The sequence below is a fragment of the Schistocerca cancellata genome, chromosome 3 (assembly GCF_023864275.1).
Source record: "Schistocerca cancellata isolate TAMUIC-IGC-003103 chromosome 3, iqSchCanc2.1, whole genome shotgun sequence".
NCBI lineage: Eukaryota > Metazoa > Arthropoda > Insecta > Orthoptera > Acrididae > Schistocerca > Schistocerca cancellata.
In genome coordinates this window covers 482,607,729-482,623,702 of record NC_064628.1, presented here as the reverse complement: position 1 = coordinate 482,623,702, position 15,974 = coordinate 482,607,729, and the positions used below count along the sequence as shown (strand labels likewise).

The 15,974-nt window shown below is 38.5% G+C and overlaps 1 protein-coding gene across 1 annotated transcript in view; it reads left to right on the top strand.

Moving 5' to 3' along the window:
• LOC126175255 (eukaryotic translation initiation factor 3 subunit L) overlaps positions 1 to 951 on the top strand; it is a 66,307-nt gene extending 65,356 nt beyond the window's left edge. The window contains 1 exon segment of the mRNA XM_049921897.1: positions 762 to 951. Within this exon segment, the coding sequence (XP_049777854.1) occupies positions 762 to 896 (135 nt within the window). The 3' untranslated portion in view covers positions 897 to 951.
• The last annotated feature ends 15,023 nt before the right edge of the window (positions 952 to 15,974 follow it).

Here is a 15,974-nt window from a genome sequence, read left to right as displayed (position 1 = left end):
TTTGTATTGTAAACACCCTTCCTTCTCTTTAAAACATAAGCAAATAATTTATTATTTAATGCATATGTTTGCATTGCAATGTGCATAGACAAGTCCCATTGCTATTCACAAGAATTTTCAGGCTCAGGTAATGACTTTACCTCTTTTACATTGAATTTAGTAAAAACATTGAACATTTTGTCACCCCCTCCCCCTCCTTGGTCTCTCTTACCTTTTGCACGTGCACACACACTTTCACTTGTTAATATCCAACGAGTGCAAAACATTTTGTCACTTTTATCCATTATTCTTTTTTATAGTTGACGAAACTTTATTTAGAATATAGATACCCACCACTGTTTTGGGATATTTTAGCTTATTTTTCAAAGTTGGTAAACTTCAAATAATAAAATTGTAACACTTTGAGCAACAGTTACCCACTGAAATGGACTTTCCCAAACATGATAGAAATGTGTTAATGTAATTATATTTCTTTGGAAATGTGATTTGAACAGCTGTTTGAGTGCACCGTTCAATGGTAAATTGCCAGACTACAAATCCAAAGGTAATGGGTTCAATCCATCCCTTACCACTTCTTGGCAATGTTTGTTAGTGTGAAAAATGCTGTGCTCCATGGTGGTTTGGGGTCAGTGTTAAACTGTAGGCGCCCCTGTAACTGACTTGGTAAACCAGTTCAAAAGTTGGATGATGGCAATAGCTTACCACCTGGTAAGCTATTGATAATGGTGTCTTATTTTCATGTAATTATTTACTTTTTCTAGCTGGACTTCTACATTGATCGTGACATGATACATATAGCAGATACAAAAGTATCCCACCGTTACGGAGATTTCTTCATCAGAAAAATCTTGAAGTTTGAAGAGCTGAACAGGAAGTTACATTCATTGAGAGTATAATTATGAAACTGTGGAAACATTTGTACACTCAGTTGAAATATAATTTGTAAATGAATTGTGTGAATGTCACTATGGTTTTTTCCCCTCAAAATAAGCTTCCTTCACTTACTTATCCATCCTAAATAGTGTCTTTTTTTATATTAGTTTCAGTGATGTTTGGGTGGAGTGAATTGCTGGTAAATTTTTTACAGAAAAATGTCAATGCTGTCTTGCTGTAAGGAATAAAGTTTTTGCATCACTACTCGATCTGCTCATTATTTTCATTGAGGAATCCAGTGTAAAATAAATGATTCTTTTGTATGTTTGTTGTTGTTATTATGTAGCATGAACCTAAACACTTTATTGTCTATAGTTTACATCCTTATTTCTCCCTCCCAACTTCCCTGAATCATTGCAGCCACTTGCTGGGGTTACAATCCCTTCCCCTCTTGCCAAGTTCTGTCTGTCTGCCTGCTAGTAACACCAGCATCTTCCTTCCGTTTGCTGTCTTTATTCAGATAGGGAAGGCCATTTTTCAAGGAAGAAACTTGAATTTTTTCCTTATTTTTATTCATAACCAATAATTTAATACTGTTTATGGAGAGGTAAAATTGTTATTGAGTAGGACCACTATCACTGCTAGTGTGGTGTATTGTTAGTAAAGTGGGAAGTGTGTAACAGTTCAGAGTCTTCGAGGCGGGAACAAGATTTGTTAAAATGTCCATGATTGATTTTGGTTATAAAAAATTGTGTGCCATTCCTGTCATGTCTCACTGATTTCTTACAACAGTGGAAATTACAGATTGATTTCGTACAACAGGATAATAAGAACTGTTTTATCTGTTGTTCATGAGTTTGTGTTGGTACTGTGCACCATGAATTCATAGTCTTCATTGATGGTGGACAGAAGGTAATGTCTAGCCTTCATTAAAGTGGGGCAGATTTTTCAAAATATTACCTTTGCTGCATCAAAAAGAACATCATTTGTGAATTGTTTGATGATGCTGCCTCCTCCTGGAGGGGGAATGAAGTTAAGTCTTTCGCACAGTCACAATACTGCGATTCCATTCATTAGTCAGTCCACAAAATTTATGACCTTCCAATTAGTTGTTTTCTCGTGTTGCTTATTGGAGATATGCTGAAACTTCTGTTTTGTGGCAACAGCCTTCGACCACATAACTCTGTCAGTCCATGCCCCAATGACAACTACAAGCTCCAGTTACATAATGATCAGTTTTCTTGCATTGGTGTCCAGCATCTCATTTTAATATATCATCTCCCTGGCTATATGAAGTTAACATGTCATTACCCTCTGCTGATTATAGTGCTTCAGAAACACTAGAATGGTGTATCAACAGGAAAAATCACCTGAGAAAAGTATAAGGAGACAGAGTGGCTAGCCAGGTCTTACCTTCATGAGCCAATTTCCAAGTGCTGTTGATGCAGATGTAAAAGTAGAAAAACTATTGTAGCTCTCGGTACTGTTACTTCCTTCCTCAGATAGTGACAGGTTGGGTCAAGTCAGAAAGGTCACTCAGACCCCAACTTGAGACAGACCACATGTGTTATGAGGACAAGGAGAGACAGAGATGAAAGGTTAAGTGTCAAAGAGTAGGAGGCCAGAATAGTATGTTTGTAAACACTGTGCCAGCTTCAGTCTGGAGCGAAAGGTAAAGTTGGAGTAAAAATAAAGAGGAATGTATAGTGCAATTAATAATTAGAATGAAATGGGGAAAAGAGATTGATAAACGGGGAGAAACCAGGGAGAGGGTGGAGAAGAGAGAAAAGGGGAAACATGAAGATAAAAAGTAAGAGTGCATACAGAAATACTGCAGCGAGCATTCAGCTCCCTTGAATCATACTGTAAAGCTTGCTGCCCCCCGCCCCCTTTTCTCAGTGCACTGTGAGATGACATGCAGTGATTTACTCTAACAGCAGACCTTCAGTACCAACTGTTTTTAATATTACACAGAAGAATCTGACTTCTTGCCTATTATGATTATGACGCAAAATATTTAATGTGCTATAAAATACTAAACCATTTCGAGATGGTCATTTACAGTGGTTTTATGCCATAAATCACATCTCAGAATACGAAAAATACTTTTATAATGAGAATAAGGTGGTAACCCCTGACTAAATGCTTGTGAAAGGGATAACATTGCCACTTAATTTTAAGGTAGATCCGTACAGTGACAACAATAGAATGAAATATATTGATAGTGTTGAACTGACTTACTGGATTTATCTGCACAACTGAACTTTTATTAAGTCAGGGAGTGAAATACAGGAAAATGGGAATGAGGTGTTGGAACTCATGCTACTGAAGGAAAGAAGAAGGCAAGATATATTTGGTGCCCTTGGAGAAGTTTGATCTGCCTTGACAATTATAGTCTAAATAGTATAAGCTTAAATGTGAAAATTGCTAATGCTATTCAGATTTAATCATCGGCATTTCTGGACAATATCAGTTGTTAACGTAGAGATTTTCCATATCAGTAGGGAGATCGCTGGCTCAGTCATATCAGTGTGGTGAAGTACTTCATCAAACTTCACCAAGAAATATCTTTATTCCTGTAAATGAACGTGGAAGACTGTTACTGAACTCTAAGATGACAGATGGATTTATGATTTAGCTCTTTTAACTAACGTTAAAGGACACCTTCGTGACTTTTAGTGTGTCACTCCAGGGTAAATGCGTTTATCTCCTCGCAAAAGCATTCAGGCTCGGACTCTCACTCTGTGAAAGGCAAATGGAGGCTAGAATTTTCTAAATCAGTCACCATTAACCAGATTTGCGGGAGGGAGGAAAGGGGGAGGGGGGTATAGGCATTCAAGGAAGGTTTCATTTGAATTTGAAACAATGGTTGGTGAAATATCAGTCTGAAAACAGATTTAGGAATGTTTGCCATATCATACATTGTAGATTTTTAGTCTGTGATTCGAGGACTACAGATGGAAATCTTTGAAATGCCATAAGATACTGAATTAAGACATACCTGAGATCATAAAAACTCTTAGGTGACTTCTGAAAACATGTATCAGAAAAACATTTCCTGAAACTTAATAGGCATCCAGCACAGGTGATAAGCTCATTGGGATCAACATACAAGGGGACTTAAAAAAGGATGTTACACATTATTATGGCAGATTAAATACTATTACTGAAAGCTGCATTACACTTCAAAGTGACACAGATACACGACACTACTGAAAATATAGTCACAAAGTCTCTGTAAACAACAGTTAAAACATTCTACCAATCATTCAGTTATCTGATGATCGAAATTCACTGCTTGGTCATGGTTGAGAACTGCTGTGTGAAAGTCATGATCAGAATCCGTAACTGCTGTGAATCAGTTTCTTGATTGCCGGGAGACTGTTGTCTTTCCTGATCTCACCACCTACATCCATGTGGCCAGGTCAAGTAGTTGGCATAATTTTACTGCGGCTGGATGTGACATTGTCTTTGGTCCATATACTGCCAGAATTTCATGGTGACTGCGTGCAATTTAGATATTTTGCATAAAAGAATTATACTGTCCCATGTTTTTGGACTCTGGAGAATGTTTCCGATCGCCATGCCTTTTCACTCTCAAACTGTCATCCTGCCTTTCCACTCTCAAACTGTCACTGTACTGCAATTCTGCAGCAGGGGTCTGTGACAAAAAAGTAGTTGGTTGGAAAGGGTTCCCCCCCCCCCCCCCCCCCCCCCCCCCAAGTAACTAATAACGAAATTGGCCTGAATAACATTATCACGGATTGGAACGGAATTGAAGGTCAAGGCTATGAAACATGTCAAATAACATTATTGCTAAAACGAAATAGTAACCAAATAGAAATAATGTTATTTGGCCTGAATAACGTTACTGGACTGTGGTATGGAAGTAACATAATCATTGGTAAGATTACGTCTTTACCTTTTCATTGTAACTTGATAGAAAGACGTTTCAGAACTTAACGCAATAAGGTAACAAAAAGAAATAATATTATTTGACCTAAATAATGTTACTGGTCTGTAAAACAGAAATAATGTCATTGTTGGTAATGTTATGCCATGTACTGTTCTTGTAACTAAATGGAATTACGTTCCGTAAACACAGGAAGATAACTAAGCAAGTGGTGGAGGAACATTGCACATACTTTCTCATCCTTAAAGTAGCAAAATTCATAGTGGCAAAATGATTGGTGTTGGGGACTGCCTGTATAACTAAGTTAGCGTCTGGGCTGCTGACTAGAATTGTGCAACAATTGGCTCTGAGTGTGACTAGCACTTCCACGATGAGTTCAACCCATTTGAAAAGAAAAACTTGAGCTAGCTCATATTCTGCTGATCAGCTCACCGCACTGAACCAGGAGTGTATCACTGGAAACCAAATCCTCATTCTTGTGCTTCGTTGTGAGTAGGATTACCATTTGATTTAACCTATTATTTTAGTGATTATTTAATTTATTTATTATTAAGAGTTTATTTATGTTAATAAGATTGAAGTGGAGACTAAATATTTGGCAAGTTTATTGGCAATTTTAATTTCACAACATACTAAAGAAATTCTGTAGTAGTAATGTTTGTTTTTCACAAATTTGAACCCTATTTGTATATGCATCTGAATGCATTTGTGTGTATTATGTATTTATATGCAATATATCAACACAGTTTCCTGTAAGTTGTAAAAAATATGAATGGGGAGTACGTATTGGACAGGGTATATGCAATTGTCTGGTTGGAAGAGACCAAATGAAAGATAAACAAAGCGGGACAGATAGAAAATGGAAGAGAGGGAAAGAAACTGGGAGAGGGCAGCACACAAAAATGTGCTAGAGCAGAACATCCTGATCCATTCATTTTACTACTGCGAATTTTGCTACACATGATTCATATGTAGCAAAGTGAAAGTACGTGAATTGTTCCTGTACATGTTTCAAAAATTATTTACTATTTCCAAAATACAGAATGAACTTTGGCAATAAGATCATCCCATGCAAAGGACAAGTCGGAGTGATTCCATCATTAACAGCCAACTGCAGGGTATGTGCCATGCATCTGACACACTCTAGATGATTCCCTTCAAATATTTGCTCACTCTCAGGCAATGAATAATCTTCATCCCAGTCTTCCAACATAGGAATGTCTTCACACAAAAGTTGAATGACCTTCAGCATATTAGCCCCGTTGTCTGTTGTGAAACTCACTACATTTTCAAGAAGCACTTTGAAGCAGTTCAGCAACAGAAAAATTTCATCCTGAGGTTAGCCCCCACCCCCCTCCGAGTGTTTTTCAAATAGTTTGATGACTCCCAGTGTCCTACTGTAATCTGTCCTTGACGTACTGAACATTTACTCCTAGAAACGTCGATGGTTTCTTGATCATGTGTTGACTTTTAGAGAGACCAATCTGCACAAGTTTCCTGGATTAGTTTTGCTCATACTGCACCAGCAAACTCGGGAATGAGTGGAGGAATGGTTGCAGAATTCATGACAACCCTGAAAAGTCACAGAATATCATTGTTTTCTTTTTCAAAAACTATTACCATAGAAACCAAAAATAAGAATTCTAGATAGTTAAAGAACACTTTGCATTTTTTCCTTCGCAAAGCCTACCAAAAACAACAGAGCTGACATTACCTACAGTACAGACGGTTGCAAAGATGTATGAAATTAAAAAAATGTGTGTAACATTTTCTGTTTAAAAAAACTTTGGACATATACTAGGTTAAATAAAAATAATTGGCACAATAAATCAAATTATTATACAAGAATCAGTCTTTTTAGACATTTATCTAAAGCTTCTGTTGTGATATTTAGAAGCTATACTGTAAATAAATAGTGTAGCAACAAAAGTTGTTCCTCATTCAAGAATATGCAACTTTTATTCTTATACTTTCCCATCTAGGATGAATATTTAACCAGGCATTAAACGTTTTCACATTTTATACTTTTTCTGCAATGACATTGGGCATGGTATATTTTCAACCATGGAAAATGTCGGCCTTTGCTATTTTTAACCAACATGTGATGATGTGGCTAGAGGGTCATGTATTGCATCAATTGGTACAATTTATATACAACACAACAATTACCTCCTGATACTATGTACAATCATACATAAAAAAACATTAATACAATGCTAAGACACCCCCGTTACTTGTGAGGACCTACAAAAGTACAATACCCCGCTCAGTAACTGCTGCACCGTTGCCTTAGTCAATACCTACCTCCCGGCAGATGGCACACCCTTGCAAGTGAATGTGCCCTGCCGCACCCAGGACCACCTCGTGATAACCAGCCTTGCAAGTGAAAGCTCCCCATGAATACCACAGTTGCTCCTAATGATCAGGCACGAGCATTTCCCCAACAGGGAGACCTTCAATGCATGGTGAAGGCGCAATAATATTATAGTATAAACTCTGGCTTCACCTCCCACCACGCCACTGCCTGCTAGTCACTCCTGTACCTTCACATGCCAACCCTTTGTGCTCCAACATTCCTGGCACATTAAAACTGTGTGCCGGACTGAGACTCAAACTCGGGAGCTTTGCCTTTTGTGGGTGTCAGTGAAGTGAAATGGAAAAAAGATAAGGATTTCTGGTCAGACAAACATTGTGTAATATCAATAGCTGCAGAAAATGATATAATGGGGATAGCATTTGGTATAAACAGGAAGTTAGGGCAGAGAGAGAGCTACTGTGAACAGTTCAGTGATAGGGTTGTTGTAATTATATTTGACAGCAAACCAATGCTGACAACGATAGTTCGGGTATATAACCAACATCGCCAGCAGCAGATGATGAGATAGAGAAAGTATGTGAGGATATCGAATGGGTAATTCAATGTGTAAAGCGAGATGAAAATCTAATAGTCATGAGGGATTGGTATACATTTGTAGGGAAAGGAATAGAAGAAAGGATTACAGAAGAATATGGGCTTTGCAGTAGGAATGAGAGAGGGGAAAGACTAATTGAGTTCTGCAGTAAATTTCAGATGGTAATAACAAATACTCTACAGCATTCAAGAATCACAAGAGAAGGCTGAAGTTCTAGCTGGATTACATCGAGGACAGACAGAGATTCCGAAGTCAGATATATCCACACCCAGGTGTGGATATAGACTCAGATTACAATTTAGTATTGCTGAAGAGAAGGCTGAAGCTTAAGTGAGTCATCCAAAAGAATCAATATGGAAGGAAGTCGGGTACTGAAGTATTGAGGAATGATCAGATATGTTTGAAGTTCACTAAGGATTTGAATAATCCAATAAGGAACACCAGAGTAGGAAGCTCAGTTAAACAGTGGACGACTGTAAAAATGGCAGTCACAGATGTTGAACAGAAAAACATAGGGACAAAGAAGGTAATTGCGAAGAAATCTTGGGTAACAAATGAAATACTTTGATTGATCGATGAAAGAAGGTAGTTCAAGTAAAGATAGAAATACAGTAATATAAGTGCCATAGGAATGAAATAAATGGCAAATGCAGCCAAGGCGAAATGGCTCCACAAAAGATGTGAAGAAATTGAAAAAGAAATGGTCATAGGAGGACTGACTCGGCATGTAGAAAAGTAAAAACAACCTTCAGTAAAATTTAAAGCATAGGTAGTATCTCAGTTAGTGCAATGGAATGCCACTGTTAAATGTAGAAGAGTGAGCAGATACGTGGAATGAGTGCATTGAAGGTCTCTGTAAGGGGATGACTTGTCTGACAACGTGTAAGAAGAAAAATAAGAGTCGATAGAGATGAGCTATGGGATCCAGTAGAGCTCTGGGAGAATAAGGCAGAAGGGATAGATGACATTCCATTGGAATTTCAAAAACTGTTGTTGGAAGTGGTAACCAAATGACTATTCATGTTGGTGTGTAGAATCTATGAGACTTGGCAATGTGCCATCACACTTTTGGAAAACTATCCACATAATTCCAAAGATAGCATGAGCAGATAAGTGTGAAAGCTATCACATAATCAGTTTAACAGCTCATGCATTCAATCTACCAACAAGAATGATATGCAGAAGAAAGGAAAAGAAATCTGAGGCTCTGTTAGGTGGTGATCAGTTTGGCTCTGGAAACAGGAAGGGCACCAGAGAAGCAGTTATTACATTGTGCTTAATAATGGAAGCAAGGTTTAAGAAAAATAAAGACATGCTCATACCATTGGTTAACCTAGTAAAAGTAATTACAAGACATGAAATTCTGAGAAGAATAGGCTTAAGCTTTGGAGAAAGACAAGTAATATCCAATACATATAAGAAACAAGAGGGAACAATAATACTGGAAGACAAAGAATGAAGTACTCAGATTAAAAAGGGTGTAAGACAGGAATGCAGTCTTTCACCCCAACTGTTCAATCTGTACATCAAAGAAGCAATGACAGAAATAAATGAGAGATTCAAGAGTACGATTAAAATTCAGTGTGATATGATTAGCTAATGACAATGCTATCCTCAGTGAATGTGAAGGTGAATTACAGGATTTGTTAGATGGAATGAACATTCTAATGAGTACAGAATATGCACTGAGAGTAAAGTGGAAAAAGACAAAGGTAATGAGATCTGGCAGAAATGTGAATAATGAAAAACTTGGCATCAAAGTTGGGGATAATCAAGTAGACGAAGCTGAAAATCTGCTGCCTTTGAAGGAAAATTACCCATGATGGACAAAGCAAGAATGACATAAAAAGCAGACAAGCACAAGCAAAGAGGGCATTCCTGGCCAAGAGAAGGCTTCTTGTATCAAACATTGGCATTAATTTGAGGAAGAAATGTATATTTGGAGCACAGTATTCTTTGGTAGTGAATCATGGGCAGTGGGAAGAAGAGAACTGAAGTGTCTGAGATGTGATGCTACAGAATAATGTTGAAAATCTGAGGGACTGATAATGAATCAGGAGGTTCTTCACAATATTGGCGAGGGAAGGAAAACGTATGAAAGTGCTGGTGAGAAGAAGAGACAGGATGATAGGACAAGTGTTAAGGCATCAGGAATTGATCTCCGTGGTACTAGAGGGAAATGTAGAGAATAAAAACCACAGGGGAAAACAGATATTTGAAAACATCCAACAAAAATTGAGGAAGTAGGGTGCAAGTGCCACTTGGAGATGAAGAAGTTAGCACAGGAGAGGATTTGTGGTAGGCAGTGTCAAACCAGTCAGAAGACTGATGACTCAAAAACAAGGATAGCACTATTGTCAGACACTCCTCTTCTTGGGAACAGACACTCAATTACATCTGCAGGTTACAACTTTTGAGAAGTTCATGGCGATTCTATATGTTGTATTTTTTATACGTGGAAAGTGGTGATACTTGTCATAAAAGGGTATTTAATTTTCCCTAGACAAGTGTATATAGTAATTTGCTGGTTGCGATGCAACTCACATGAAAAAAAAAAGGAAATTTAAATCACTTTTTGATGTAAAGTTACTCATTCAAGTTAGGGAGCCTCTAATGCCTATCTTGTGAAGGTGACTTGGAAAGTTGGCATGATGGAAACATAACCTTACTATGGACATTAAGTGCCACCTGTCATGTGCTCAACACAGTCCATAAACTATTTTGTTATAGGTAAGAGAATAGGTTGTGGATATATTACTGGTGTCTTCTGCACAAAACATTAGTAAGTTCAGTCAGTATGTAAATAAGCTGCTACAGGTGGACAGGGTCCAGGTTCAATGACAAGTATACCCAAAGATTTCCCTTGCTCTACATACTCTGATGAGCTAACATATGAGGATCATTTCAAAAGTTCTGCCACATTGTAAGGCATGGTGGAATAAAATAATTTATTTTACAAAATACCTTTTCAGGGCTTCAGAATAATTTCCACAACAGCTCTCCCCTACCTCCCCCCCCCCCCCACACCCACACACATACACTCTCTCAAAAAAATAGAGAGAGATTTCGTTACCACTTATGAAAGCACCCCCCCCCCCCCCAAAAAAAAAAAAAGAAAGAAACAGAGAGAGAGAGAATGAGAAAATAATGAGTTGGCTCGCACATATATGTGTGTGTGTTTAATTACAATGAGGCCCTTTTTGGCCAGAAGCTTACTTGTTTGACAGTATTTTATTGTGCCTATCTGCAACTCAGTGTCTCCACTATGAAGTAGCAGTTTATCCCTTTTATAATATTCTGACAATTACAAGGACTTAATACTTAACATTCACAAAGCACACATACTTCATGACAAAAAAGAGAGATTTGATTTCAGATGATGTTTGTTATTATCTGTTAAGGATTCCTACAAAATTACTTTGTCTTTTACCCCCTGTTTTGTCATAAACGGTTACCATTCTGAATTTTACTCCCAATTAGGTATTTTCTGCAAAGGGGCTGTGTTTTGTTTCTGTAGGCAGACCTAATAACTAATTTTTCAAATCTTCCTCTGGGACAAAATGTTCTGAGCATATCTCTGCATTGAACACTGATTTGAATCACTTTTTTGCACTGACATATTTACACATGCTGAAGAAAACATTCTTTGGGGAACAAAGATGCATAACAGTGCTAGTTTTACAGCCAATGCTGCTGCAATGAGCAATAGCACAATTATGCCTCATCATATTGTTTAATTGCCAGTTCATTATTATCTCTCTCTCTCTCTCTCTCTCTCTCTCTCTCTCTCTCTCTCTCTCTCTTTGGGGGGAGGGGGAGGGGGAAGGGGAAGCTGTTATAAGCAAGAACAGAAATTATACTGAAGCCCTGAAAAGTTAAAACACACACACACACACACACACACACACACACACACACGGTCACAATCTCTGGCTGCCAAGGCCAGACTGTGAGCAGCAGTGCATGATGGGAGAAGCAATCTGGTACGGGGGGAGAATGGTAGGGTTGGGGACAGTAAAGTGCTGCTTGTGGCAGGATACAGGGATAAGATGGAGAGAGGGTAAGACAGCTAAGTGAGGGACATGTTTAGTCAAGGAGGGTTCTGGGAATGTAGGATATACTTCAGGGAGAGTTCCCAATTGTGCAATTCAGAAAAGCTGCCTTTGGTAGGAAGGATCCAGATGGCACAGGCTGTCATGAATGTTGTGTTGGGCAACATGACCACCAGCTGGGTACTCCAGCAGTTTCCTGGCCACAGTTTGTCGGAGGCCATTCTTTCCCATAGACAACTTGTTGGTTGTCATGGCCACATGTAGAAAGCAGCACAGTGGTTGCAGTGCAGTTTCTAGATCACATGACTGGTTTCACTTGTAGCCCTGCCTCTGATGGAGTAGAAGATGCTTGTGACCAGACTGGAGTAGGTAGTGGTGGTGGGAGGATGTAAGATACAGCACAGGAACAGTATGTGGGACTGTGTTCTGGGTAGGATAAGGAAATTTTTCTGTACTAACACAGATTGAGGGAGCAGAGACCCAGGGTTGAGGATAAAAAACGCCTAAAACTACATAAGTAACTTAGAAATAAATGTGAAAAATTCGTGAAAGTACACCAAAATACATGGGAAAAATCATAAAAGTGTGAAATGAATCAAGTATGGGGAAACAAGATGAAACCTGAGGGAGTAGGTCAATAGTGAAAGGCAAAAACCAACTGAAATCGATGTGGAAACACAATGAGATCAAAGAAAAAATAAATAAAAAGATTCTAATGTGATCTGCCTTGCCATCAAATTACCTATCTCCAGCTGCAACCCTTCCTTCCACAGTGGGCACCATTTGTTCAGATTCTGCCAGTCCTTAACTCTCGCCAACATAGTCCTGCCCAAACCGCCTTGGAATATCTCCTCTTTATCCATAAAATTATTCTGCTATGCAATCCCAAATTCCTGGATGCTGCATCACGCACTGAAACTCTTGCCCTCCAATAACTAGAGCCGAATGCACTACACCACCCCCGAAAAACTCTCCAACCTGTTCACGCCCTACTCCCACTTCCAACTTGTTCAGTTCCTACTCACACTTTGGACTATTGCTATCCACCACATCTACAACAACTTGCAAACATCCCCCACATCCCTCATAGCTGACAAACCCTGCCTTGCAGACCTACTACATTTACCCACACTCAAAAACTCCCTCCCACCACCATGCAGAACCTAAACAGACCTGAGACACAGTCATAAAAATGCCTTAGCCCCACAGAAGTATCAGTCCTTTCCAAAGGTCTCACCTTTTGCCCCTCTCTGAAATTCAATATTGTAGGACTTAAAGACATCCTCTCCTTCTCCCAGTCCCTACAGTGGAAACCCTTTTTTGTCACCAATCCTACCAATCAGACTCAACCAGAGACCAACCTTTGAACCCTTCCTGAGTCAGTTTACTCCTCCATCCAACTGTGATCTACCCCCACTGCACCGAAAGCACCCCCTTGTTAACTTTCCAGAATTTATTAACCTTGAACCTTGCCTCATTATCATTCCCCAAATCCCTCAACATAAAAGGTAACCTCACATCTGCAGAAAGAACTGCAATCCACCACCTAAAAACTGATCCTGACATGCTGACAAAGGCTCACCATTGTTGTTTTGAACAGCAAGGATTACCTAGCAAAAGAACTCCACCAGCTGTCACATTCATCCACTTACAAACCCTGCCAGTCTCTCTTCTAGTCCCTAGGTCCATCCTAGAACTTCTCCCTGGAATGCATCCATCTCCTCACCCCTACCAACCCCACACTCCTACTTTCTACATGCTTCCTAAAGTCCATAAATCCAACCACGCAGGACGCCCCATTGCGGCCAGTTACTGTGCACCCACTAGGAGAATCCCTGCTCTCATAGACCACACCTACAGCGAGAGACTGTGTGTGTGTGTGTGTGTGTGTGTGTGTGTGTGTGTGTGTGTGTGTTTTGAGTAATTCCAATGAATGCCACTTTGACTGAAAGCTTACTGGTCTGACAGTCTTTTTGTTGTGCCTATTTCCTACTTGGCGCCTCTGCTATATGGTGAGTAGCAATCTATTCTATTCATAATATTGTAATTATTCCATCCTGAATTGTCCCTTTAATTGTAGTGTTTATGATTTACCTTCACCTGTAGGGCATCACAGAAATAGATCATTTCTTAGATAGGATATATGTCCAAAAAATGCCTTCATGGCTTTACAGTCATTACCTAGAAAGAAGAAAAAGCTTTTTCACATATTTAGTACTGAATTTATTCAGTATTCGGCCATATTAGTAAGAGAAATAAGAGGATGTCCCCAGGAAACAATTGGTAATAGTAAAATTAAAACTATTGATATTGTCACATCTTACAAAAGTCTGCAAAATAAAACCTAAAACCACTTGTAAAGACATGCGGGCTATTTTTTTAGTATGTTCACATCAGCGTAAATTCGATGTTTATTATGAAAGGGAAATCCAGATACGTGGAACATAGTCTTTTGCCATAGTTAAAACTCAATGGAAGTGAAGATAGTTCGCTGACTTGTGTTCTCAGCAATTAAACTGCCATCAGACAAGTGCTTTGTGGAATGTACCAAGACCACTAACTCTGGAAAAATAAATCTTTATTCAGTCTTAGTTCACCGTAGCAATATTTAAGATGCTCCCACATTCCTTATATCACTCAAGCAACCAATGACTTGTACTTGGCATCATGGCATGCAAAGTTATCAGAGGCAGCAAAGAATGTTCTGTATGAACCACAGTGTCAAGGAATACCAAAGACCAGAAGATTATAGCAATAATGTAAATACTGATGGAGTGATATGCTTGTGTTTTTTTTGGAAACTTTGATTTCTTCAAAACAAGTTGTGCTTAGATGATTAATGCCTGATCACATTTTGTAATTAAAGGCACAATAAAAGCCTTCCTATAAATTAGTGTTGATGTGTCCTTGGTTTGGTAGGAATTCATCTGTTCTACACACAGAAGAAAAAATATCGACAAGTCAGGTTTCACAGACTTCTTGGAGCTGAAGACTAGTCATGAGATAAGTCATAAATTAACTTAGTCCTCACATTTGGTGACCCTGCCAACATATAGTGTTGAATGCATGAACTGTGAATAGAACAACAGAGCCAGAGAGGGATAGGCCCCCTTCAACAGAGGAACTGCTAGCAAAGGTTGAAGGTGTGATGTATATGAGCACAACAAATCTGACACAAGTTTACTGGCAGATTGCCTTACATGAAGATTTGTGGAAGTAAGAGCTTTGTATAAAGCAATAGACAACACATTATGATGTAAAGTGTTGTTATATGTCAATGACTTTGTAGTAATATGCACAATATGGGAAAAAACCTGCAAACATTAGATAAATTCTTCACAAGATTAGGCTCCCAAGGTGTCATGATTAAATTATCAAAATCATAATTTGGGAGAAATGATATTAAGTTCTTGAGACATATTGTCAATACTTGGGGTATTCAGCCTGTTCCACACAGATGGTATGCAATCACAATGTGCCCATAACCTACTAATACAAAAAAGCCCTCAACTCATCTCTCGAGATGGTGGGATTCTACAGAAAATTCCTTTCCAATTCAGTGCTTAATGCACCAAGTTTGATAAGCTTATTAAATTGGAATGAAGAACTTTTCAAAAAGAAAAGAAGTATTGGCAGCATGCCAACTGCTGTTTCATCTGAATTTTCCTATTCCTTTTCATATAGCAGTGGAGGCATCGGATTATTGGTTAGACTGTCACACATTCCAGGAGTGTAGAATTGATCACACATTAGAGAGAGAAAACCAATAGCTTTCACTAGTAGAATGCTGTCGCAGCTTGAATAAAATTATAGCATTACAGAAAAGGAAACATTATCAGTAGTGTTGGTGTTCAGTAAATTTATATACCTACTAGCAAGACATAAGAAGGGAATACATACTGACCATAGTGCATATAACATTTCAGTTAAAGTGCAAACTTTAATACAGTAGGCTAACGTGAAGGGATCTCTTTCTACACGAATTCTGTTTTAATATTAATTATATAAAGGGGCAAGATAATATAATACCCCATGCACTGCCTCAAGTACCTGTAAGTGCAAAGGAAAGAGGCAAATTTGCTGTTTATCTTCTGAAGATATACACACATGAAAAAGCCATAAAGACTTTTGTAGAAACTTACAAAGTGAACAGAACAAAGACAGCCACATTTACAAGTTGATGCCTTGCACCAAAGTTGTATTAATCCTACCAACAATTGGAAA